The sequence below is a fragment of the Centropristis striata genome, chromosome 5, assembly GCF_030273125.1.
Source record: "Centropristis striata isolate RG_2023a ecotype Rhode Island chromosome 5, C.striata_1.0, whole genome shotgun sequence".
Classification (NCBI taxonomy): Eukaryota; Metazoa; Chordata; class Actinopteri; order Perciformes; family Serranidae; genus Centropristis; species Centropristis striata.
The window spans coordinates 33,268,465-33,295,153 of record NC_081521.1 but is presented as its reverse complement, the minus strand read 5'-3'; the positions used below and the strand labels follow the sequence as shown (position 1 = coordinate 33,295,153).

Sequence of the window (26,689 nt, the reverse complement as noted above, 5' to 3'; positions counted from 1 at the left end):
AGTTACAGTTGTAAACTTGATATTGCATTTAGGAACTGTTCACAATACACTTTGAAGTTTACAGGCAAACACTTCATACCATACACTCACTAAATCAGGTGCAGCCACACAATATAATGCAGCTACACAATATAATGCAATCCAAAACAGCTATACTAGTTTTTTGTTGACACTGTCAGAAAGGTAATAATTCTGCTAAATGTTTGTTATTAAGGTCATCGTCGATGGCAGTGTTACTTGAGTGCACTCTATTGACAGGTGTTTCTAATAATCAGGCCCTTTTGCATGTAAATAGGGTGGCCAAAATATTAGAAACACCTCAATATAATGCAGGCCAGTTCAAAAGCAGTGGACTGCAACCTCAAAAATAAACATGTAGTAAAAATGAATTAAATACCTTTCTGAAGTGTCAATAAAAACTGAAAATATCTTTGTAAAGGTAGAATTTATGGCCGAGCTGTTGTTTCGGCTCACATTAGATTCTATAAGTATACCTAACAAAGTGGCCGGTGAGTGTATTTTGTGGTTCTGTATCCACTCACAGTTGGTTTCATAAACATTTATTTACTGCATAAAACTGTGGAATGACACTCGTGTGTATTTCTTTTATCATCTTCATATTTCAAAGCTTGTTGGATGCTGCAACTCAAAGAAAAAAAGCTGGAAAACTTTACAAGCCAACTCACATTTATGACAGGAACTAAAGTTACTGTTACTATTAAATCTCTGTCCCAGTCCACATGATTAGGTGCGTACGGCATCTGGCTTGATGAACAGTCTGCTGTGCCAGTAGTCTGGGTTGTCAAATGATGTGTTGCTGCCAGGCTCCCCCATGCCAGCACACACCTTGATGTATCCCCCGATCCCTGCACACCTGCCACTGCCCATCTCCTCAGAAACAGCCCTCCCCTTCACTGGGAGGTTCTGGTAGTCTGCCTGCTCCCACCCACTGGGCAACACTCCAAATCCGGTCATCTCCTCATACTCCTCCACCATTTCTCCCCCAGCTGTGAGCACATCTGGCCTGGGCATGACCAGATCCCCCTGAAGTGCAGGTTGTTTATTTGTGTTCTGGTGCTTGTCCTCTTCTTCTTCCTCCTCAAGCTCTTTTTTCAACACCTCCACGGTTAGGTCCTCCGTCTCTGCTGCAGATGTTTGAGTCCTACGTGTCTCAGATGCTGGATCCTGTCCCTCCGTAGAGTCGGATCGCCGGATATCCATGTATTCATACCTGCCAATCCCTTGATCTGTCTCTCCTGGGTCATCCACAGCTCTGATCGCACTGTCAGAGTCCCAAGTTAGCTGATGTTTCTCTGTGGAGTCTCTTTGCTCTGCACTTCCTTCACAGCCCTCATCTTCCTGCTTACTCCTTACAGCTGATGTCAGAGTTTCCACATGTGCTGTGTCCTCTACAGGCAGCGGAGCCATGAAGGTCGGTGAGGGCAAAGGTGAGATTTTACGACAGAGAGCTTCCGTCTGTGATAAGACGCCACTGGTCGAGCAAAGAGTAGCTCCAGGCTCCTTTGTCATGATTTCATACTCCTGGGAGGGATTTATCACCACGAGAGACAGATTATTCTTGAGTCTTGAGTTTCTTCGCCCGGAATGAAGGATTTTATGGACTGTAAGACATGACAGAATATGCAGAATGAAAAAGATGAGGGGGCAGTAGCTTCATTAATTGCTCTCAAAACAGTCAAGCAAATAATATGTCATCCTGCTAATTTACCTCTCTCTGGAGTTACAGGTGACCCAGCCAGGACATAGCCATAATGGTCCATCTCCTCCTCTTCCTCTGCTGTCCACACTTTATATGAGGATGGACTTGACGCTGATGAGAGTTTCCTGTGCCGGTTGATGGAAATACGAGGAGTGCCCCTCTCGGAGCCAAACCTGGCCCTGTGGAGACTCCCAGTCCGTAACCCTTCCTCACGCAGCTCTGCCTCTCTGGCACTCCCCCTGAACTCTGACCTCTCGGGCAGCGTCCGCACCGAGCTCAGCCGAGACCTCTGACGCCACAGCTGAGACAGAAAGACAAAGACATGAACTGATGCTGTAGCTCGTAAAAATGTATCCATTTTAGTGTGTTTGAATGTGTGAGTCTGTATCACCTGGCGAATGCTGTCCACAGGGCTCGGGGTCATTGGCAGGTATCCAGTGGCTCCGGCCTGAGAGGTACCACTCTACAAATCAGGGAAGAAAATGTGTTTTGTGCTGGTAACTTTGCATCTGATCTGGTCACAATAATCCCAAAATATTCTCACAAATAAGGTGTATTTTATTACCCTGTAAGAATTAATCCGTGAACGAGACAAACTCCAAGATGGAGAGTGTTGGAGTGGGGGAGTAGTCAAACCGTCCTCCAGTCCGTTCTCATCTTGGTCTTCCAAATCTGCATCCAGAAGCCCTCGCTCTGATTCTCTTCGATGGATCTCTACTGAGGCAGCTTCTTCTCCTTCCAACTATAAGATGACATGGAGGTACAGGGTTTAAAGGAATACTTCACCCTTAAAATGGCCAGTGTGTACCAGTGCTCCCCCCATGTTACTTTCAATCTTCAAAGAAAATGTTCTAACTTTCCTCCATAGTGAACAAAGCATCAGAAAACCAAGAAAATACTTGATGAATTGAACTAAGTGGAGGCTTTGTTCAGCAACAGCAAAACTATATGAGTATTATTTATACAGTCTAGGTCAATTAAAAAGAATTTCCTATGTTTTCAGATTCTGCGTTCACTGTGGAGCCATGCAAGACACATTTTCTTCCAGAATTTAAGGTAACACACGTTGAGCAATTGATATAGGGTGCAGTATTCCTATACGGTCTCAGTAAACAGCCAGTGCTTTTAGCTTTAAAAAAAAAATCACGCTGATAGCCTCACCTTGATGACTAGATATCTTGGTGGGTCTCTTGCCATGCGAGTAAAGTCATTGGCCAGCTCTTTGAAGGTCGGCCTAATATTTTCATCAATCATCCAGCCTAAAGAGAAGAAGTGAAACAAGTCACGTCATGTCTTTGTATGGTCGTGCATACCGGCTGTGATGTTTTATCACACTCACATTTAACCATGACCATGTAGACGTCTATAGTGCAGATGTGGGGCTGTGACAGCCGTTCGCCCTTCTCCAGGAGACTCGGCACCTCCTGAGGCTGCACAGATGCATACGGCTCCGCCCCGAACGACATCATCTCCCACACTGTCACCCCTGTCGGCGAAGAGAGACGCCACATTAAAATGCTCCCTGCCAGCTTTCAAGAGGGAAGTTAATTTTATCAAACGGACAACCTCTTACCATAACTCCAAACATCACTTTGATGAGTGTATCTTCGAAACAAGATGCTCTCCAGTGCCATCCATTTTATAGGTGTCTAGATAAAAAGACAAGTTGCAGACAAGCATTGATTTGTTGCCATTACTGGAAAGCACAGTGAAAAATGTGACTCAACAATTCAGTGCAGCTCAAACAGAATGAGTCATAACAACCTTGGTGTCAGTGTAGACATATTTCTTGTCGTCGGGATAAAGGAGGTCTGCCACGCCGTAGTCAGAGATCTGGACCTGGTAGTCATTCTTTAGCAGGATGTTGCGGGCAGCCAGGTTCCTGTGGACCATGCAGTGCTCCTCCAGGTAGTACATACCCTGAGTCACAGAAGTAAATTGAGTCGAAGCAACATATTTAATCTGACAACTTATTCACAATAGGGATACATGATGATATCGGCATGTTACTGATATTGGCAGATAGAAGCTTTAAAATTAAATATTGGCTAGAAATGAACTTTTTACTTTACGCTGATGTAGGTTTCTTATTTTGTCCAGTAAATGTGAACATTCATGTGAAAAGTATTTAATCTCTGCATCTGCCAGTGGGCGACGACAGTGGGCATAATAATATTTTAATTCCACTACAAGAGAATCTTAATGCCAAAGTATCGTATATCTGCAAAAATCCACCATCATGCAGCCTAAATTCATAAGATTTGATAAGAAAAGTCGAAAAGTCTGTAATTCATGAAGCACTCACTTTTGCAATCTGCACACACCAGTTGAGCAGGCGCTGGGGGTCCAGGCTGTTCTTGTTGTGCCTAATGTGCTCCAGTAAGGAGCCCTGTGAACTGAGCTGGGTCACCAGTTGCAGAGTGGAACCTGGACAGATGCCCAGCAGCCTAACGATGTAGGGATGGTCCAGGCTGCCCATTGACAGCATATGCTGCACAGAGAAAAAGTTTTTTAAAAACACCACAATTTTATGATATATTGATCTTTAGAGGGGTATAAGAAGCTCTCACATCAGTTATCTCAGTGAAGGTCTGTCGGCCTGAGCTATCCTGGATGGTCTTAATGGCCACAGGGATCTTCACTGTTTCTCCCTCTGGAGTCCAAAAACCCTTAAACAGATCACATCAGTTCACAGGAGTCTGTGAGACTAAAACTGTAATAGCATTTACATTTACATTTAGTCATTTAGCAGACGCTTTTATCCAAAGCGACTTACAGGAAGAGTAAAAAGCAAACATAGCACATACATCAGTGTATAATCAATGGATGTGCACAGAGCCAAATAGGTTAATAATTACCTTGTGCACTGTGCCAAAAACTCCCGAGCCAAGAGCTTTGATTTTTTTCAGCTCTGAGGGCCTCAGGATGCGAGCGTGAACCTTGGTACCTTTCTCTCCGGGACCCAGTGGCTCAAAGCTCTGCCAACACAAGATAAATTCCTAGGTGATATTTTTTCTCTTTGAAAGCAAATGCATGTACCATTTAAAGCAAAGGAAGCTCATGGGGTTGGCTGGCCTCTAAAGTCTCACCTCTCCACTCTCCAGGTACCTCCTCATGGCTCTCTTGCGGCGGATGGCCAGGCCTCGGTGGTACAGCACACCAAGGAAAAACAACACCAGGCAGAAAATCAAGCCAGCCGGGACACCTAAAGCTATGCCTGTGATCTGACCACTGCAGAGTGAAGCAGAGAGATACTATGATGAGGATACAGTGTGGAAACGTCAGAAACACACTACAAAAGGCAAAAAAGATATAACACTTGCAAAAGATAGTTAAAAAGGGTTTGCATAGTTTTACATCTGAAGGAGGTTTTCACTAACAAGGAATTTGCCTTGAAGTCTGGTGTATGCAATAAATATAAACATTTAAGATGATTAAAAAAATAAAGACAAAGATAGTAACCATTGAGAAAGATAAATAGAAAATAGAAAAATGACAATAAAAAAGGGTGAATTATAGTATACCTTTGTGAACAATATAACTGTTTTAGAATGAGGTACAGTTGTTTTGTGAAGGATGTGCAAAATTATTAAAAACATATTTATCATGGCAAATTCATTCATTCATTTAAATTACTGTACAAGGAAAAACACGAATGTATAAAAAGAAGCACAGGACTGCAGAGACAGACAGAAGCAAAAATGGGTCATTTTCTTTTTCTTTTTATACTTTTATTTCCAGTTAATTCTTTTGTTTCCCATGTCTTTATAAAATGTCTTGGTGTATCACAGTGAGTTGTGATGGCAGTGTAGTGTTTTGTATTCACCAGCAGGGGGCAACACTCACCTGCTTACTGCCAGCCTGGCTGGTTCCAAACAGTCATTTAATCCTGGGCCTGAACATCTGTAACAGATAAACACACCATTGATTTGATTATTGTTACACATCTACAGATGGAAACATAAAACTATACACAAATACTCTGAGTTCATTCTCACCCCTGTGTGCAGTTGTGGTGACATGGTTCACAGTGACCCTCCCTGTTGGGGTATTTGAAGATCAGTCCCTTCTGTCCATCGTTCACTCCAGTGGGACAGGAGGACATGCAGTACGGACCATCTCGAAGGTTGGCACACGCCACACACATGTCTGCACCCTGTCAGAGAAAGAGAGGAGGGTAAGGCAATCAGAGGTTATATATTGCTCTACAGGGAGACTTTGAAACCTGCAATGAACATGAACATGACATTGTGCAAAAAACTGTCTTTATGTAGATTTCAGCACATAAAGTCGATCAGCTACTGCACATATTTTTTAATAAAATGGACGAGGAGTGGCAGAGAGTTTATAAAACATTTCTTAATGGAAGAACCCACCAACATAGTCAGCATTTTGTTGACATTTGTTGCAGATTGCATCAAAGGTTTAAAGTCTTTTGAGAGATACAAATCAGATATCTTTCAGTAATTTAGATGGTGATCCATGCAGATTTCTTCTACTGTAGGGCAATCAGTAATCCATGCCTTGACAGTGGTAATATTACTGTCCGATTGGTGTAGGTTCAGGTTCAAAAGTGGCAAGACAAAGTAAAACAATCTGAAAATGTAAAAAGTGATTTGGGGGGCATTTGACATGTCCCCCCGAAAACCATTAAGATAAAATGCCAGTGTAGCAGGACAGATTTTAGTTTTTGTTGGGTCATGCCCTCCAAATACATAGTGACTAGGTAAATATCCAAATGCATGGAAGATTTAATTCCATGTAATGGCAAACAGTTTACTACCAAAGAAAGTGATTACCAGTCCAGTACAGCTGACTTTCCCACTCTGCGGTTTACACTCTGGATGACATGCGACACACTCGCCATCAGAGCCTGCAAATTCCCTCGGAGCTCTGTGAACACAATATTCAAAAAATATATAGTCAGATAAAATGAATAAATTCAACACAAATCAGTAAGAATATCAAAATGTACATGTATCTACTGACCCAGTGTAGAAATTACAGCTGCCCACACATGTGCCCTCTCGACTGTAGTTCCTACAGGAGAGACACTGGTCGGGCCCCGGGCCCCAGCATCCTGAGTCTGAACACAGCGGGTCACACACGTGGCCCTCTGCAACTGCACACACGACAATGTGAGAAAAACATTGGGAAATTGAAGGAGATGGCTTATGTGGAGTTATTTTTCTGACCATATATATGCAATATACCAATATAGAGATTTATAAAAGTATAGTTGGTAACATTTTATATAATAACAAAAGTATGCTGTCCAAATATAACCCCATGGGTCGTTTTTACAGCTGCTTATAAAGACCCATTTCTAGTGGCTGCAGCAGTTAAGAACAATGCTAAGACGGAAGAACAACAAGGTCTACTTGCGGTGGTCTGGAGGGATGCTTGAAATATCAAAAAAATAAACAATAAACAACAAAATTGACCCAGAAGACTGGTGTATGTGTCCTGTGTGAAACCAAAAGTTAGCCTAATTATTTGACTGTTATATAACTGAACTTAAGGCTGTAACTGAAGTGTAGCTACATCATGTTTTACATCACCAGTGTAAATCCCGAATGACCTCCTGACTGGGGTCATTTTAAACTTAAAATTAAACCGTTTTTAAAGAAGATCAGTCATGTAGGTGAATAAATGGGTGCATTATTGTATTAGTTTGTGTCTTGTGTTGTTTTGTTTTTTTCTTGTTGGGTTCTGTGTTGTGTGTTTTTAATGTGTGCACCTATTGTTGAGTTTGTGTTTTGTACTGTGAGTTCTTGTGTAAGTTTTATGTATTGTATGTATTGTAAAGGCCCTCTGGGGATGGGCATTGAAAATATATAAGTAAGTGTGTGGCATTGGTTACATACTTGTTCCTCCATAAATAAACATTAAATGAAATTAAAGATAACATGATTTGTTTGGATTATTGACAGGTTTTTTTCTGTTTGCCCTCACCACACTCTGCCAGCGGCCTGTTGGTGTTGAGGTTGTTGATTCGAACTCTGTGGCCTCTGAACAGCTGCGCCCAGTTGACAGTGTGGTGGTAACAGAGGTTGGCATTCTGACTGATGTACACACTGCCGTCACTGATCTCCCGGAGAGAGCGCAGACCCAGTGAGGTAAGAGTGTGGATGCGCATCACCATCAGAGAAAAACGCCTTTGATTGGGGGGTTGGAGAAGGAAACACACAAAAAAGGAAACACACAAAAAACATTTAAGTTAGCTGGAAAAACATTTAAACCACAGCAAATATAAAACAACTGGTTTATATCTGTAGATTATATTTCAGTTCTAAGCAAAATGGCATGCTCTTGATTAGCTGGATCACACACACACACACACACATACACACACACACACACACACACACACACACGCACACAATCCATACCTCCTCACAGCTGTGAAGCATAGATAGAGAAGAGAGAGGTTAGAAAGTGTTAGCAAAATGCACAGGGGGCTCGTCATGAGGTGTTAACACAGACAGCAGCTTATAGCAGACAGGAGGGTGTTGTATAGTGTGTGAGAGAGCAGAAATGACACATGGTTATGCAACACAATTAACATGTAATACAGATTGATATGAGTTTGGGACACAAGAGTCAGAACCAACCCGAGGTATAAAGCAGCTTTTATGTATTCAACCATAATACTGCTTATAGAAGAAAATCTTGTTGACAGATAATTTGTTTTATCAGGTTAATTTATTGTATTTTACTGATTTAACTTCCTCTCTACATACCCCAAATAACACATTAACAAAAATACAGGTCAGTGTGTGTAAATAAGCCTTACTTGTAGAGTGACCTCCCTTGAATGGTTGTGAGACTTGAGAAAACAGACAGATCATTCAGTTCTTTGGGCCACGACTGGATGTTCAGGATATCTGACAATCAAACACAGTGATAACATTAAAATATGTTTCAAGGACTGGAAGGGAAGTTTAATCTATTAGGCTATTAATAGCATATTACATTTTCCAGATGAAATAGAAAAATGCAGATATAGAGAGACACAAACTCTGCTGACCCAACATTAGTTGCTTCATAACATCAGCTGATAAAGTAAACTTAACGACCACCGGTGTCATTAATATCAAAGGATTTTCATATATATCGTACCTTTAAACCTGCAAAAACGTGCAAAATCATCACTAAACGTAATGATCCATTATTAGCATCAACAAACTCTTCTGTATATACGAACCTGTTATTTCTCTGACGGTGCGGAACACTTCCAGCTTTTTGGCATCCAGTGGCGGGATGTTTTTAAAGTCATCTCTATAAAGAATAAAAGCACACAATATGAACAAGCTCACTGTATCACTCTGAGATTCATTGTGCAGGGCAGACAATTACCCAAGAATCCCTGTGACCAGGAAGTGAAGGCTGCCCTGGATCTTGGTGCAGTTGATGAAACTGTCGATGTTGCTGGAGTCCACTGTCTGTCTGTGTTCAGCACCAGTGCCTTCACACACTACAGGGAAAACACTGTCATTATGACTGACAAATATACTAGTGTAAAAAGTAGAAAGTATTTATTTGTGTCTACCTTTTGGGCAGAGTCCACTGCAGAGCTCACACTGCCTCTGGCCTTCTCTCTCCACCTCCATCTTGTCTGGAGGACAAACGCTCACACAGGAGCTACCGTCCACTACAAAATGGGCTGCAAGGAGAAAGAAAACAATGTTGATAATCGTAATAAGAGACAGTTGAATCGCTGGCACTGTTTAAGACCGAGCATCACCTCAGGTTTGATAGAAACAGACAAATAAACACAGGCCACTCACTTGGACACTGGGAGACACAGATGGATCCATACTGATATTTGGCATTAGGGTTGGTCTCCATTTGAAACGTCTGTTTGTTATAGATCAAAGTTTGGGGACATTGAGGCACGCAGGCTCCAGAGTCATTGAAATGACGACATGCCTACACAGATACACACAAACACAAGATAAGATACATTAAAAGAAAACTCACATCCACTCACCCCTGCACCCTGCTAGAAATAAGCGTACGAGCATTGTAATTTTGTTGTCTCTGTGTTTTATTGCCCTTAACTGGGCTGCAACTAATGATTATTGTCCTTATCAATTAATAATTTGATTAATAATTTGAAAATGTCAGCAAATGTCTTTGAATGTCTTGATTTGCCAGTCCAAAATAAAAAGTTGAGGAAATCTTCACATTTGAGAAGCTGAGAACAGCATTTTCTTCAAATTATGCATGAAAAAATATTTATATAGTATTTGACCATCAAATTAGTTGTCCATTATTTTCCTTTCAACTGACTAACTGTTGCAGCTCTACCCTAAAATATTTTTTCTCACAAGCTGAAAAAGAATAATGTGAAATTGTTTTTGTTTTGCAGATGTTAAAAATATTAGATGAACCAACAAAAATACAATTATTTTTGAAAATGGTTTGCATGCACAACTGTATTACTGTCCAATGATAAAATAGCAAAAATAAAGTGGGTTTAAAGGGGATTTCCAAATCACATTAATGTAAGGTATCACTGTAACAAAAACAATAGTTTTCTCAAAAGAGCATGCAGCTTCTAATTGGATAAAACCCACTTGTGAAGTCCATAAAACCTTTGACTTTCTAATGTGTTTATTTCAATAGACTCCATTGTGATTAGAAGCATAGAATTGCAACTAGGAAGCAAAACATTTATTCCCATTAAAGAGGCAAAACAGTTTGGGAAAAAAAAGCTTATTTTTAGCCTCCTTTGTTACTAAAGGATGAAAACCCTGCAAAGACTGCCTTTCTCTACATTTTATCAAAGATGGAGCACTTACAAAACAGTCCACGTCTAGAGGGCCTTTACATCCCGCTGCACACTCTATGTGACAGCAGTCCCTGGGGCTCGTCCCAAAACAGCGGCCATTACACTGCGGAGCGCACACCGTCTTCGTCACTGCGACACACAGGAGAGACAGGTTGAACAGAGGTCACGAATGTGCATGTGTGTGTTTGTATTGTGTCTTTGTGTGTGCCTCTCTCTCCCTCTGTCTCTGTATTTCTGTCTATGAAGAGAGGCAGTCAGTGAGGGGAAATAAGGACGAGGAGGAGGAGAAAGACAAAACACAGAGAGAAACAGAACAATTGAACACTCACAGATCTGACACTGGTCCCCGTTTGGCCCCCAGCAATAATCTTCACACGATTTGTGGCACGGGCCTGAGAGAAAGAGAGGCAGTAGTTTTTAAAAGAGACAATATAAAAATTTGAGGTTATGAATATTCTAACACTGACCTCTCTCTCCATTGTACTGGATGTCAATTGGAGCACTGGTGTCTCTGATGATATCTTGCCAGAAGATCCAGGGGCCGTAACTCAGGTATTTGTTGTTGATGATCTGTACTCCTCCCTTCAGAATCTCTGTGATGAAACAGTGAGGAATTAGACACAGAGACTGTATACTATATCTGCACATCTTGTGTGTCTTTCCACCGTTTTTAAAGAACCTTACTTCGAAGAACAGCCATGCTTTGTCCATGCTTTTATTTGATCTGTAAACCCTCTTTACCTGTCAGATTTGCGAGCCCCAGCTGTCGCAGGCCATTAGAGCCGTCCTTGGGGTAGTTGAAGAAGACAGAGAGAGCAAAGCGTCTCTCATAAAGGCTGTTTCCTCTAATGACCCGTAGTTGCCCTAGAGGAATCTCCTGAAAGTGGTTCATGGCAATGAGGACATAGCCAGTCACCTCACGGATTGTCTGGAGGAAAAAATAAGAAAGGGACACACATTTAGCTACATCTTGTACATACAAATCAGGTGGAACACCACGTGGAGAGGAAGAGGATGAGTTTTACCTTGAGGAAGGAGAAGTCCCAGTTATTCTCAATCTGAGTGATCTCCAGATTTCCCATGATGATCTCACAGCCATCATACCGGTCTTTAATCAGGTTGTACTGAGTCTCCTGAGATCCTGTGGAGCTCAGTCCGTTCTGTGTACCGGGACACACCACTGACAGGGAAGAGACACACATAACTTTATGATTAAGGGACTTTTTTTTTTTTTACACGTTTAGCCTATCCACTACAGATCCCATGTGACTTTAATTTACATCAGTGATTCCCAACGTTTGGTCTGATGTACCCTAACAGCCCTGTCAGATTCGGTTAACTCATCATTGATTGATTCCTTATTTAAGTTCCAGATGTATAACACTGTTCATTAACTTTCTATAAAAGTGGATGTACTTATTTATTAATTTATTCTTCTTCTCTGGCTCTCTATAGAGGTGGTCACACTTTTTTTCCTCTCTCCCTCTGTGTGTTTTCCTGCTTCGCTCCCCTTGTCTCGTCTTGTCTTCTGTCTTATTTTGGAAGACTCTCTCTACACTGCTCTCAAAACTAAAAAATCATGGATTTGATCAACTGGTCTCTCAATGCAATTGACACAATCTTCTCGACGAGAAGCTGGGGTTTGGGGGAACCCTCCTGCCCTGAAGGGATGTTTGCAGCTGGCTACACGATGGATGGAGATGGAGAGTTGGCGTATCGTGTGCCTGGCGGCTCTCTCCGTAGAGGACATTGAAGACCTCTATCTATTCGGAACCTTGATAACAGGGCTTTTGCTGATTGGATTAGGCTTTGCTCTGGTTTATCGAGATACACAGAAAATGGTGACAGCTGTCTAAAGCCCCATAAGGCTGCTCGTGATGATTGATACGATGGGCAGAGCTGTCGTAACTCAGACTGTGGTCACAAACAGAGCTTATCAAGATTATTAATGACAAGTTGAGTAGCAGAAAATTGCTGCCTCCCTCCAAACAGCCCTGACTCAAGGTTTTTTTTGGAAAAACTCCCCTGTTGAGTGCTGCAGCGAGACTCTCCCTCCACCGCCCCCACCTCTCAACCCCCCACAGACACCTGTTGACTGTCTGCTGCTGTCTGGAGGCCTTGGAAGGTTGTCTCCATAGCAACTGCTATGTTTTCGTTTTTGTCATACCAGCGAGCTGAGACGGGAATGATAGGCACTGGACAAAGGCGGGTCTCAGGCTAACACACTCGAACTTCCACATTTACAGATACACATACATCACCACCCCCATCCCCAAATTTTGTTGTACTACCCTGTGCGATGACAATAAACGCTTTCTGATGTGATACAGTTGACCTAATACCTATCAGTATTTAGGTTGGTTTGGATAGCAACTGTCACATAGCATTAACTCTTCCTACTATTACGAGTTAAGAGCTACAATTAGCTTTAGATGTATCCATGAATCTGCTTTCAGGAAACTAATTTAATACATTATCCATTATTTTTAAACGTCCAGCTAGCTATCTCAACAGTTTATGAATAAACATCCTTTTAATGTTAGCTAATGCTTCCTATTTCTATAACGTTACTTTTAGCTAGCTTTAAGTTTCAGTAAACGTTATTTATTCAATTTCAACCGGTTATCCATTAATGTTACTTTAAGCTAATTCTTTAGTCACATTTATTATTTCAATCTTCATCTGTTATCCATTTGAACTGTTGGTTCGTTAGCTATTTATTTCTACCATTTATCCATTAGCCTATTTTTAGCTAACTTTAAGTCATCTGTTCAAACCAAACCTCTGTGCTCGTTTGCTAACTAGTTTCAACCATTCTTAAACAATGTTAATAATAACCTTAACGGGAATGTATCGATATATTGTTTTAATCAAATAATTTTCTTTCTCAAATTAGTTGAGCTCCTCGCCAATCTTTCCACGTCAACCCAGAGATGTTCCGCCATCCGTTGTGTAGAGAACCGGTGTTACGAATTAAGAAGCGACCCAGTTAAATTGCGATTTCTCCGTAGTTGTCACAGCAGCCGATGAGGGAATGGAAGAGAACAATATTATGTAGCTGCCCACCTTGTTTCGTTTTCATTAAGGAAAAAATATCTTTAGAGTCTGTTTGAGTATGTATGTATGTGTCATGTCAGATGAGCTAGTACGCTTTCTAATCGTGGACACATTCGGCTGAAAGTCGCCAAGTAACACGGTCACTCGTCAATCCGTAACCCCAGCATGTTTACACTGGAGGTTTTCACTAGAGGGCACATCTGAGAAGTCAGGCCGGATATGCAGGATGTAAATAACAAACATGGCAACACTTTTCTGAGATTGCAGCAGATAAAGTGACAGCAGGGCCATGGTAGATGGTATGTAGCCCCTATTTATACAGTCTATTGTAAACCCTTAAATTGGCATGTCGTGAAAATGGTGAGTACTGCTCATACACTGCCTCAACTGTTCAGGTGTGTAACAGAGTATTTCTATGCTCTATGGTATTGCTACTTTTACTTAAGTAATAGTTCTGAGTACTTCTTCCACTACTGATGGAAACCAATATTGGCTTTGAATGGAAGAAAAATGAAAAATATAGCATGCAGTTGAAAACGGTTGGCAAAGAAGCTTTAACATTTATGGTCATTTAGAGGTGAATAAATGGTGGATATTTAAGTTGCTGCAGTATTTTTGGACTTGGTGAGTCTTCCTGATGTGTTCTGTCTGCTGTGTTGGCTGGAGTTTGATGTGAAGTGCAGTAAACCAGACTGTAACCCTGGTACGTGCAGCAGTCCAGGCCTGGGGCTGATGGAGTGGAGGCCGAGGTTCGAGGGGGAAGAGGGGCTTTTCTCAGACAAAGTTCCTCATTGTGATAAAGCTATAAATGTGGACAGTGTGTCGCAGTGACTAAAGAGTGATGCAGTGACAGACAGTGCTTCTGTGTGTTCATGTGTGTGTATGCGTCTGAGGGGTCTGTGTTGCTGAGATCATACCAACAGACAATGGGCCGTGTGTGAGTAGGACTTTCTGGCAGAGGGAAGGGAAATATTGTAAACGGAAGGAGACATGCACACCATCTCGTACTGACCAACAAAAACTGTGGTGCTGGTCATTTATGTGTAAAGATTAGACACCTGCAGCTGTTAACACTAGTAACATTTCCTGTCTTCATTGGGATCATGCAGAAGTACAAACCAGAATCTTCCAGCTACACTTAAAGTAAAGTTGGTCACCATAAACAGCCTTTGAGGCTTCTTGCTAGGGCTGCAACTAACAATTATTATGTTATATTACAACGAGTATTTTCTCAATTAATCTTTTGGTCTCAAAGTCCAAGGGATCTTTAAATGTTTTGTTCTATCCAAAACTTAAAGATTTTTAGATTGATATGATAGAAAACAGAGAACAGTAGGGAATCTAAAAACAGAATTTTATGCCATTTTCCGCATTAAAATAAATGAATTATTAAATAATTTTTAATGTCTTTTTTCTATGGATAGATCAGTCGACTAATCATTGAAACTCCACTTGTTGTGTGTGTTTATATAGAAAATTGCACATTGACATATGACTGTAGGGTAACCAATATCTTCATGCATGGGAATGCACAACTTATCTGGGACAATAACATGATCGTCCTTATTATTAGGGTAATTAAAACTCACATGCATGCATAAAACACATGCACAAGCACACCTGCAAAATCCAAACAGTCAAAACAAAAGCAATCATCTGCAGATTGCAAATATCACCATGAACAGGCCCAGCTGTCCGCTGTCGTTTTTTTTTTACAACTGGGGTCATTACCATGCAGGCCGTTTTGTCTTCACCGGGACATTAAAGTTGCTGCTGGACATCACTAACAGTACATAAAGCCGTGATATATTGCTGCATTAAGTGCCTTGATTAGAGGCAACAGTAAAAAAGCTCTTGAGGAGGAGAGCACAGTACGTTCTCTGTGGTCTTAGACAAAGGAAAGAAGAGATGAGAGTTAATAGTTCATAAAATGTAGCCCTCTTAACCCCTGACAAGTCTAGATGGCATCAGTTCTATTTTAATCACTTTTATTATATTCTTTTCTATTCCACAAAATAAAGTTGCATACCATGTTAGAAGCTGTGACCTTTTGAAGTGAGGGAAAACCAAGAGTGAATGTCAACATGAATTCAAACAGGAAAATAATACAAAACTATTTTCCTGTTAAAGGCTTTTATTTTGAAATTACTAATCAAAACAGATTAAACAGGAGTTTTTAATGTTGAATAATAATTTGTCCTACCTTCATGGGTTTGGGATGATGCTGTTTGTAGCCTCCATGACAAACACAGTAATATGACTCCCCACTGGATCATGTTGATCTATTTAGTGAGATTTACTCATATCACACAGGTTTAGGTAGTCCTCAGAGGAGCTAGTATTTTGTAGAAAAGTAGTGATGAATAAAAAAATATTCAGGTCCAACGCTCTGTCTCTGCAAGACAAGAGAAAGAGAAAAAAAATCCAATATCAGGCAGTTAAAAAGACGGACAGAAGCAAATCCTGCTTTAAAACTTCCCACAAAACATTAGTAATACGAGCAGATAAATCGCGCCAATTGAAAAACTGAAAACAACGAACAAGTGGCAGTTTATTTTGACGCTGGGTTCCCCCCTCTCAGAGAGCGACATGTGATTGGCCAGGAGCCTGATGCATTAACCAATCAGAGGTTGGTCCGTCATTTTTTTTTACGAGGTGCTGCATGCACACGGATAAAATTCTGTTACATTTAAGCAAGAGATTGTTTTTTTTTTCAACAAATAAAATACCTTACAATAAACACATAATTTAAATAAATGCACTTTACCTTGAATTACTGCCTTTAACTACTAATATGCATCTTCTAATATGGCAAACAAATCCTTGTCATGTAAACTTTCTGCATATGCAGCAGTGTGGACACCCTGTCCCCTATATGTCCATTTATGTGCAGCTATTTTGGTTTCATGTTGTCAGCTGCTGCATGTGGAAGCAGTGCTGTGGTCTCCCAGTCAGCAACCCAGTGCAGTGAGTGGCTGCACTGTTTTCCCAGTAAAGAGCAGTATTGTCCCCACAGCCCTGTCAACTGGTTAATCACCTCTTTGATGCGTATGGAGCGGCGTGTCACAATGGGGCACATTGTCAGATGGTCAAGTGACTTCTGAACCCAAAACAAGAACATGCTTAATTTGAGAAAATGGCCTCGGAGCAGGCGAGATTCCTGAACATGGAGCTGCGAGAGAAAAGAAGGGGACAACTCATTAATGGATGGATATCAGTAACTGATTCTGACACATGTGCTGTTAATCTTATTTTGTATGAGAAAGAGATAGATGAACAGCCTCTGTTTGTTTGGAAAGATCTCCATATGGGAATTTGTGAGACCATTTAATCATTAATATCATTTTCAATGAAAATTTGATTATAATGTTGATCTCTCAATCTATATTATAAGTCATCAAATAAAATATTAAAAAGTATAATAAATAAAACCCTTTTTTTTATTATAATGTGGTAAAGTGTAGCAGTAGTCTATCCTCCCAGCAGTTCTTCGTCCACCAGGAGGAGACAGAGTCTGAGGATTGGAGCTCAGATATCAGAGCTGCAGGGCCTGTGGGAGGTAAACTCTCGGCCAGTGTTTGCACCTACATGGTGGTGTTTTTACATGATTATTATTTGACCCATAACTTTTAATGCAAACTATTCTAATAAAATCATCAGCTAAGATTTGTCCATTTGCCTCTTGAGTGATGGAAAACTTTGCAGAGCTGCATTACTCAGCGAGTTGGAAGAGATTTTCACAGCTTGAGTCAGTTACATAAGCAACAAGTCGGTGTGAATTTTTCACTCTTGCTTGACAGTATAAAGTGAAAATATCACAGTGGAAATTAAACACATAAATGTTTGGTGATTATTTTCACATTCTCTCAGTCAGGTCAAGAAAAGTGGCTTCAATAAAAGCCTGGTGACTCTGCAGTTTGGGCGGTTTCACGTGGCCACCATGGTGTCCGCCTCAGTCTGAGCCCTGGTGGCCCTGTCCCCTTCCAAGGCGAGCCGTGGGGGTGACTGCTGTGGCCTTTTGCAGTTTGCCACTCCCTTCAGAGATTGATGAATTGATTGTGGGGCTGCTGCCAGTATGTCTGTGCCCTGGGCGAAGGTGTCCCGGTTACGGGTGGGAATCCCAGCTATGGCATCCGCCCTGGGGATACTATTGTGGCAGTCCTGCAGGGGGCCCTGGGGGCTGGTGGCCCCGGGAGCAGCTCTGACCCACATACTGCTGTCACACCCCTGGAGACACAGCAGCACTCTCCCCTACATGGCCCTCTGATTGGCCCAGACAAAATGACTCTATGTGGAGTGCAGCAGTTCCACAGGGAAACTACCTGATTGTGCCAAACTTCTCTTGATGGCAGCAGTTAGGAAAGGCCAACAGAGAAAGACGACGTGTCCTTCCCGCCTATTTGACCTGCTCTCTCCCAGCCTGTGTGCACCAGTGTATTTTCAATAATCAAGCCTGTAATATGTGCTGTTAATTAAGCTGGCTTTAGCTGGCAACTGGTACAATTAATTAAAATGTAGTCCTGAAGTCAGAATCTTGACAAAGTTAACTAATAAATCATTAGATTATGTATTTTTAATAAGGGAGAAGTGAATGTAACTAAAAGAATATTTTACTAGATAATTTAACTATTGTAGCAAAAACATATCAGACAGAAATATTATTCAAAGAGAGCATTTTCATGTGGTGGGGATCTTTAAATTAGGTTTGATCAAAAGTGGGGGAAAGGTTGACTAAATAACCTTCTTCAACATCAAATTCAAGGCCCTTTAAAGAACTTCCCAGGCCCAATTCCCTCCAATTCAAGGACCCAACACTGCTTAGTTTGATACATGGATCATGATCGATTAATGAAACACTGAGAATTTTTTAGGCACACATGGACACAGGGGAACAAAGCCTAATGTTAAGTTTAAAAACAACTTCTACTTCTGCAAAAGAATGTATTAATTCCAGCCCTTTTAATGATCCATGTCTATTTAGGTCAATTTTTAAAAACTTTAAAGTCCTTGTGCTATTTTATTTTTTTCAAATTTTAGAGGATTTTAAAGAGTCATGGGAACCATCAAACAGATAAATATGCACCATCTTATGAGGTCTCCACTAGGAAGCTCAAATCAACCAAAGTCTGAATGATATCAAAGAAAAAAAGAGGCAGAGCAAACTTGTGTTTTGGTCTTTTTATTGATTGATCGACGTAGTGCCAGGAATCATTAAATCGTTCAACACTTTTGCACCAGTTTGTGCTGTCCCTCCTCTTGATAATATTCCACTAAATTACATAAATCCATTTTCAGTTTGTTCCTTTTTTGAGTATCAGTTGGAATGTCTTGGCTTTTCTACATTTTTCAAGTTAAAATCTGCCAATATTCGTTAAGGACATTGGGGTTTTTTCGCCACAAGTGAGTGCATCAGTGTTACAGATCATAGGTGAGATACTCGAATGCTGGACATTCCTACATACAAACCTGTTATCAAAGAGAAATTAACCACCGGCAATATAAGGCCACAAAAACAATTTTCACACTAAACTGAACGTAATAGAGGGCACGTCACACACACAAGCTGCTGTCAGTTATACACATCTGCCAACACACTGACCCCAATATCTACAGGTGTATCAACAACACTTTCAATTGGACTGCGAATACCATGGTATACTCTTCTTGTTACATAAACATATATACAGTTGCGCTGACATAGAAAAGCATGCTTTTGCATATTAGGTTGTTCAGTAAACTTTACACTAAATCCATAACATTTATCAGTACAGCATTGTTCCAACCAGCAGCAGTAATTTAGACTAACAAATATAGTCTGAGGAAACAGGCTATTATAATTCACTTTTATTACAGATCTTGTACAGTATTAACATGCCTTATGATGCAGTATTACTATCATCCTCTCTCCAATTTTTTTCAAATTATGTGGTTTTGTGTTTACACTTTAAAAAGACGACTGTCTGGATCTAGTTAGCAACTTAAGAAAAACGACACTAAAATCAACACTTGCTTTTTTGTTCCAAAATAAATAAATACTCCATTCAAAAATACAGGAAAAAATAAAACAGACGTTACAGTTTGTACAACAATAATGCATTTAGAGTTATTTTGTGCAACAGAATACATAGATACAGTTAAACACAAGAAACACACATAATGTCACGCCAATTGGGGATGAATAAATCAGGATGACAAGCAATGTGAGTTCTTCTTACGGATATAATGCAGCTGCTCGCACAAACTGACTTAAAAAATAAACATTCAGAAACCATATAAGCGCTCTGATATTGCCAATCACATGCTCTGCTGCATCTCTCTCTACAGGCCAATAGCAGCATTTTTTTCTTCATAAGCCACAGAGCTGGTACAGTGTGCCTGTTCTGTCATTTGTATCAGTTCAGCTATCACACCTCGCTGACGCCAGACAAATTGTTTTAACCCTTACTGAGCCAGGCAAGTCAACTAGGAACAAATCTTTATTTACAGCAGCGGCCTGCAGTAGTTCACAGCTCTAACAAGCCCACGAGCCAGTACTGGGATCTTCTCCATCTCCATGCAGATTGGGAAGCAATAATATACAGTGATACCTTCTTTTATCACCAGCTGCCTCAGTAGTAAATGCACATTGCAATAAAGGGAGAGAAACCATATGAAGCACTTAGAAAACAAAAACAGTAAACGAATGAATAAATAAATAAATAAATAAATAAATACATGTTGACAAAAGTATAAATTGTCTAAGACTGTCCAGTGTGTCATCAGGAAATCATGAAAAAATAAATAAAATCCAAACTACAATATAAATGCATTAAATCAATAAATACATTTGCATTAAATTTAAAATAACCTAATATTTTAGCACAAATTGAGCTCTGAAGCACATCATTTGGTGGTAAAACATAAGTATGGACGGAAAATTACAACTTTACATCTATCTGAGCCATTATGAGTATATTGTTTTTAAACAATGTGATATTATTCTGAGATAGTAGTTGTACTCCCACTATAGTATTATGACATTCTTTATAATTTACATTAAGTTTAAAGTATTTGAAGGTTGTTCTGCCATTATGAGTCTACGTCATCATATTTTCAACAAATGAAAAGGTGATGAGGTCAAAGAGACTGCAAAGTAGGGGAAATACATATGCCTTTACAGTAACATTATATTATTACATCCCGATATTTATGTATTCAGCGTGTAAGTCATTTAGGTCAACACCGTTGGTTTGTAAATATTTAAAAATGCTCACCGCAGATCCAAACTAAACAAATTTATCAAAATAAGGAAATTAAAGTATATGTTTGGGGGGAGAAAGCCATTGAGAGTCACCCCCTGGGAGCTTTTCAGCACTGCCTTTCCATGTAAACACAATGGATCCTCTATAACCACTACCTGGAGCTGGCACCCAGGCTCTTCCCCACTCTACTGACCAGACCCTTCACTTTTTGTTCTTCAGCTGATTGGCCAGCCAGTCCAGGCCCTCATAGAGACCGTCTCCACTGGTGGCACAGGTGGCCTGAATGTACCAGTTGCGGTGGCGTAGGGAGTGCAGGCCCAGCTTGTCTGTGATCTCTGCAGCATTCATGGCATTGGGCAAGTCCTGAACAAAAACAAAACACATCAGTGTGTCAATCAGGAGGCCTCAGTGAGAAGAAAAGGTGCAGAAAGTAGGGCTCACAAAGGAGGAGAAGGACACAAGGACACCCATACCTGTTTGTTGGCAAAGACGAGGAGAACAGCATCCCGCAGCTCGTCCTCAGCCAGCATCCTCATCAGCTCCTCCCGAGCTTCGTTCACCCGCTCACGGTCATTGCTGTCCACCACGAAGATCAAACCTGCAGGGAAAGATAAGTCTCTTTTAAAGGTAAAATCAAATTATAAAACAGATAACTCAAACAGTGAGAGGAAGTGAAGTTGTGCTGTCCATCTTTATATACAGTCTATGAGGTTGAAGATTAGTAATGATAAGTGTATGCAGCCATAATAGGAGGGCTAATTTTATAGTGAAAAACCCCCTTGTGGGCAGTGGGTTGTTAGGGGGAGAAAGCAGGTCAACGATAAATGCCACATAGAAGTGGTGTACATCATCTGAAAGCTGGGAACCTGAATATTAATTTAAAAGCTATTAAGGTGTATAAGGGTTCAGAACATTAATGTTTGGCTTGCCGAAGTCCATTTCCAGCTCTACTATGTCCCATAAGTTGTAGCTGCAATTTTTGGGGTGATAACATTACGCACATTTGGTGGTAAATTTTAATTTGAGAATAGGTTAAAAAATATATTTTAACTAACTAACTTTGGTGTGTTATTTCACCCACTGATATGATATCATGACATGGTTAGCCTTAAATCGGCTTAAAATTGAGCTTGCTATTGCCTCTGAAAAGAAAAGAAATGGCAAAAAAATGCCAGGGGGTTAACAGAAAACTATTATTGAAATGTTTCTCTAACTTCCATACTTAATGACAATTTTATAAAAGCAATAGCTTAATTTAGGCAGTGATATTTGCGCCAGGCTGTGATTTAATCACAACATACAACGGCCTGCCATGAGCTGCTGATTAAATCATCAGCTCTTCGACCCTGAAATCAATTGTATTCCACTGTTCAACAATAGGCTGACATATTGTTAAAAAAACATATTGTAAGCTTGTTCATGGCCAAGGCTTTCAACATGACTAAGACGATAATCATTTGAAACAGTTGGAGGCTGTATGCAAATGATCTCATCGAGAACATTAGTCAGATGTGACCTCAGGTGCTGCAGGATCTGCCACAGGACAGAGTGGCACTGTTAGCTCCAACATGGCTGACTCCTGCATCATATATAGGACCGCTGTGGTGGCTCACCCTGGGTGTTCTGGAAGTAGTGCCTCCACAGGGGACGGATCTTGTCCTGGCCACCCACGTCCCACACGGTGAAGCTGATGTTCTTGTACTCGACTGTCTCGACATTGAAACCTGAAAGAAAAACAAATCAAAGTGAGAAATCATATAAATTCAACTTGCGCTTTCTCTGTTTTTATGTTGTGTGGCATTAAAATGATTATATTATGTTATCTAACCATGATACATAGAGGTGCAGGACTTATATATTTTAGTGGAATACAAGACCACAGTAAGTAAAATGTAGGGTTGTGAATGATAAACCGATGCGACCGGATATTCGGTTTAACAAGTGAGAGCTACGGCTGCATCGGTAGCTGCCTCCTCAATCAATACAAATCAGCCATGAATTCCTAGGTTAATCGGTTGTAGAGTCATGGATCGGGTATCGCGAGACTTGGAATCGGTTGGCGGCTTCACACACTTACAGTTTGCGTTGCCGTCTCTAAAACAATGCGAGAGCTGAAGCTGCTCATGAAACGGTTCTCGCGCAACTCCATGGGTCTCTCCGTTCTCTCCCAAGTCTCTTATTTTGCATCCCCGCTTCCCTCACTTGCACCGTTCACTTGCGTCTTAGTCCCGCCCAAACGCAAAGTCCCGACGCAAAGCGAGGAGAGAGGAAAAGTTTTAGGAGACATGAGATGTCCTTCCCTCAAAAGCGTCACGTGAAGCGACATCCGTTTCTAATGGCGGCGGCAGCGGATCACAGCTGGATCAGCTGTCAGTCGGCTTTAACAGCTTTAGACATGCACTAATAATAATAAGTGTTTTCTCTGTTTAACAAACACCTGCACATGAATAACAACCTGCATTCTGTATTTAAACTGTGAACTGTGTCCTGCTCAGAGGCACGGGAATGCCTTTATGTTATCCTGGTGATGAATTCATTATTTAATATCCCAGAATATGATTGTGTCCGCTGAACACCGGCCAATGTTTTATTAGGTTAGATGATTATGGGAAAATGTAAACGATGTCACTCGTATCAAACCTACACTCAGGAATGATCAGCCTCACGTGGGACTGATGGAAATGACAAACGATGTAAAAGTGTTTCTTGCTGACAGACAGACTCTCCACTGTTTTGTTTTTTTACTTTAATAGTATCCATAATACATCTGAATGGGGGAAATAACAGATCATGAAAGGGAAAAAAGCTTCTAGAATGATTTTTCTTTACATTATTAAAAATGTAGAAAGATGTTTGTTGTCTTTTTGTTGTTAAGAACCACAATTAAACAGATTTTCAACTCCATGGCGAATCAGAAGATAAATGAAATATAAAACTTGTAAATTACACACTACAAAATATCTACAACAAATATTAACCGTAGAATCAAATCAAATCTAATCGTTGTTACACTATCGATTTGTATCGAATTGGTCTGTAATAATAGTATATTGTTTTTTAATCGAACCGTAACCTGTGTATCTAGATGCGAATCGAATCGTTCATCACAGAGAGATGTGCAACACTAGTAAAATGTAAAACAGCAAAAAAATTGCTAGGGGTTCAGAAGGTTAAACAAGCTGAGTAACGTTTAGTTGTGTTTAATCTAAAATGATCAGTAATGAATCATGTCCTTACGCACCGATTGTGGGAATGGTGGTAACGATCTCCCCCAGCTTCAGCTTGTAGAGGATGGTGGTTTTCCCAGCAGCGTCCAGCCCGACCATGAGAATCCGCATCTCCTTTTTGCCTATCAGGCTCTTCAACAGGTTGCCAAAGATGTTCCCCATGATGACCAGCGGCTCTCTTACCTCAACTGCAATAGAACTGTGACACAGGGAACTTAAGAGACCGCTTTCCATATATATAATACAACAACAAAGCAGCCAAAACAAAACCACATAGAGAAAGTAAAAAAAAAAAAAATCATGCGGTGAGACACAGTAGCTCTTCAAAAGCAACTCTCAACATTACCACCTCGTTAGGGCTTGAAGCCACCTCAGAGGGAAGCCAGTAAAAGCGTACTTCACACCTCGGCAGGCAGCTGACCTGACTTAAAGGCTGTTGCTCTAGGCTCTGACAGCTCACAGGGGAAATCGGCCGCCATACTGGATCTCTGTTATGCGGATCAGCTTTCATGTGGTGCAGTGTAACCACCTTTTATGCTGTTTGCTGGCAAATGAATAAATGGCAATGTAACAGTCAATTTGTATTACATCAAATGACGCATAACCTCAGGTTGTGAGATGGACTATAGCTTTAAAGGAGAACACCACCTATGGCTCAGAAATGTTCAATCATTATGTGTGAACATGAGCTACTCTCTCTTAAAGCCAGAAACCAGTGAAGTAAATCTCAAACTTGTGATGTTGTCAGGTAAAAAGTCTGGACCTTCTTCACGAAAATTAACAGGAGGCTGATATGCTATATACATTTTACTTACTGACACACTTTTCACACCCAGTAGCATGTTTAATAGTTGCCAAAGGCTGCATTTCTGGGACCCTACATTTTTCGTGACATGACCCTTTTTTTAGCTGTGATGGCAAAGGAGTACACTGTAAAATAGTGAAATAGATAATTCCTTTAAAAATATGGATAATATACAGTAAATATCATTATTTTAAAATTGACTTGAATAAGACAGTAAATGCTGCCAGACATTTTTCCATTTTTTTCCCGATTTCTTCTTTCTTTTCTTTTTCTTTTAGATTAAATTCAAAGTTTAACTGTAAAAAAAAAGAAGATAAGAAAGTTGCCTCAATTGTACATCCAACAATATGGTGTGTATGTTTACATTTGAGTTTTAGCACTCTAGCTTTTGGATTTGGGAGAGAGTTGTAGAGCTAATTTTTTTTGGATTGTCTTTTAGACCAGGGGTTCCCGACCTGGGGTCCAGAAGTCACAGGGGGTGCGCAAAACTTTGTCTGCTTGAGGTTGAGACAGCTTATGAGGCTGTTCAAATAATATTTGTGTATGTGAAATGAAAAAAAAAAATCATAAATAACACAGGTAATGGAATAATCAAAAGTCTGTATAAACGCACTTAGAAACACATGGCCTGCACTTTAGAATATGAGTCTATTTTGCAGTCCACATGTCTGTGACCTCTGAATGTGGGTTATGCTTATGTTGAGTTTATTGTTTACTTCTTGATAAGAGACATTTTTCAGACTTGTCTTGGACACACATAGGGGCTCCAAGGAATCCAAGGTTGGTAACCACTGTTTTAGACCATAGGAATGGATTTTTAAAATGGGCGTACTTCCCCTTTAAGGTGAGGAGTTTGAATTGTCCTTTCCTGTCTTTATGTGGCCCCTTTAACAGGCCAAATCTGCTGTCAACTTGTGCTAACATACTCTACCACCTGAGGGACTTTTTTTTTTTTTTGCTAAATGAGTGATATTCCAAAATTAGCACACATCAAAATGCACCAACAGCTCACTGTGCGGCACTTGGAGCATCCCCCCCTTTTACTCCAGAGAGTCTTTATTTTTTAATGACGAGCTTGTAACTGATGCCATCACTGAGTAGCAACGCATCCTTTCATTTATATGAAATGCTAAAGCTGTAGCTGCTAGCACAGCCTGTTACAGCTGCAGTGGCCATGTACATCTGTCATAACGCGAGGAGAAGACGGCTGATGCTGCAGTCCGAGCGGGCGATGAATCTGAATGAGCCAAATTACCGTGTTTACAGCGTAAAAATTAAAATCATTCGAGCGTAGTTACCTAGCGACATTGTTAGCTAACGTCTTCGGCGTTTAAAGAAAAACCTCCGGGACAATTTGTGTGCTGTAATCCCGCTCGTACAGTCACGACAACCACACCAGTCGGCCTGATGTCGTCGATTAACTGTCGTTCATTTCACCGTTACAAAGTTGCGAGGCGTTAAAACAGCGATACACACGCTGCAGTTACCTTTAATTACTTGTCTTTGAGCGTTTTCAACCATTTGCATCTCATTCACACTTACCCGTCAACGGCAGGCAGGCTACCAGCTGGATTCAGGCAGAGCAGGACTGGATGATACTCTCGCGATGGTTAACGGTTGTGGAACTGTGTGTTCTCGCGATAGTTTGGTGTTTCAAGAGCACCTCTCACGTTTGCCGTCTCTGATGACTTGTTAAAAGCCAGGAGCATTCCTGGAGGGCAGCTGTAATTTAATTTTCTATTTATAAAACATGAGAAATTGTATGTAACATCAGCATCGACCTGTTTTTTTAATTATTATTATATTATTATACTTATCGTCATATTAAATAGCACACTCTCT

At 40.6% G+C, this 26,689-nt stretch overlaps 2 protein-coding genes across 2 annotated transcripts; both read right to left on the bottom strand.

Moving 5' to 3' along the window:
• Positions 1-385: 385 nt before the first annotated feature.
• erbb3b (erb-b2 receptor tyrosine kinase 3b) lies at positions 386-16,093 on the bottom strand. The gene is made up of 28 exons (XM_059333838.1): positions 15,778-16,093; positions 11,543-11,697; positions 11,259-11,445; positions 10,985-11,110; positions 10,847-10,909; positions 10,528-10,646; positions 9,511-9,652; positions 9,273-9,386; positions 9,080-9,197; positions 8,928-9,001; positions 8,517-8,607; positions 7,676-7,878; positions 6,710-6,842; positions 6,520-6,613; positions 5,719-5,876; positions 5,567-5,623; positions 4,810-4,951; positions 4,579-4,698; positions 4,291-4,389; positions 4,026-4,211; positions 3,485-3,640; positions 3,294-3,369; positions 3,060-3,206; positions 2,882-2,979; positions 2,286-2,462; positions 2,112-2,183; positions 1,730-2,021; positions 386-1,622 (listed from the first exon to the last, which is right to left on the bottom strand). The coding sequence occupies exons 1-28, from the start codon at positions 15,848-15,850 to the stop codon at positions 745-747; spliced, it is 4,350 nt and encodes a 1,449-aa protein (XP_059189821.1). The 5' UTR covers positions 15,851-16,093; the 3' UTR covers positions 386-744.
• A 2,644-nt stretch (positions 16,094-18,737) lies between these two features.
• Positions 18,738-26,435, bottom strand: arf3a (ADP-ribosylation factor 3a). Its single transcript, XM_059333423.1, has 5 exons — positions 26,390-26,435; positions 24,057-24,241; positions 22,429-22,539; positions 21,289-21,413; positions 18,738-21,178 (listed from the first exon to the last, which is right to left on the bottom strand). The coding sequence occupies exons 2-5, from the start codon at positions 24,202-24,204 to the stop codon at positions 21,017-21,019; spliced, it is 546 nt and encodes a 181-aa protein (XP_059189406.1). The 5' UTR covers positions 24,205-24,241; positions 26,390-26,435; the 3' UTR covers positions 18,738-21,016.
• Positions 26,436-26,689: the final 254 nt, after the last annotated feature.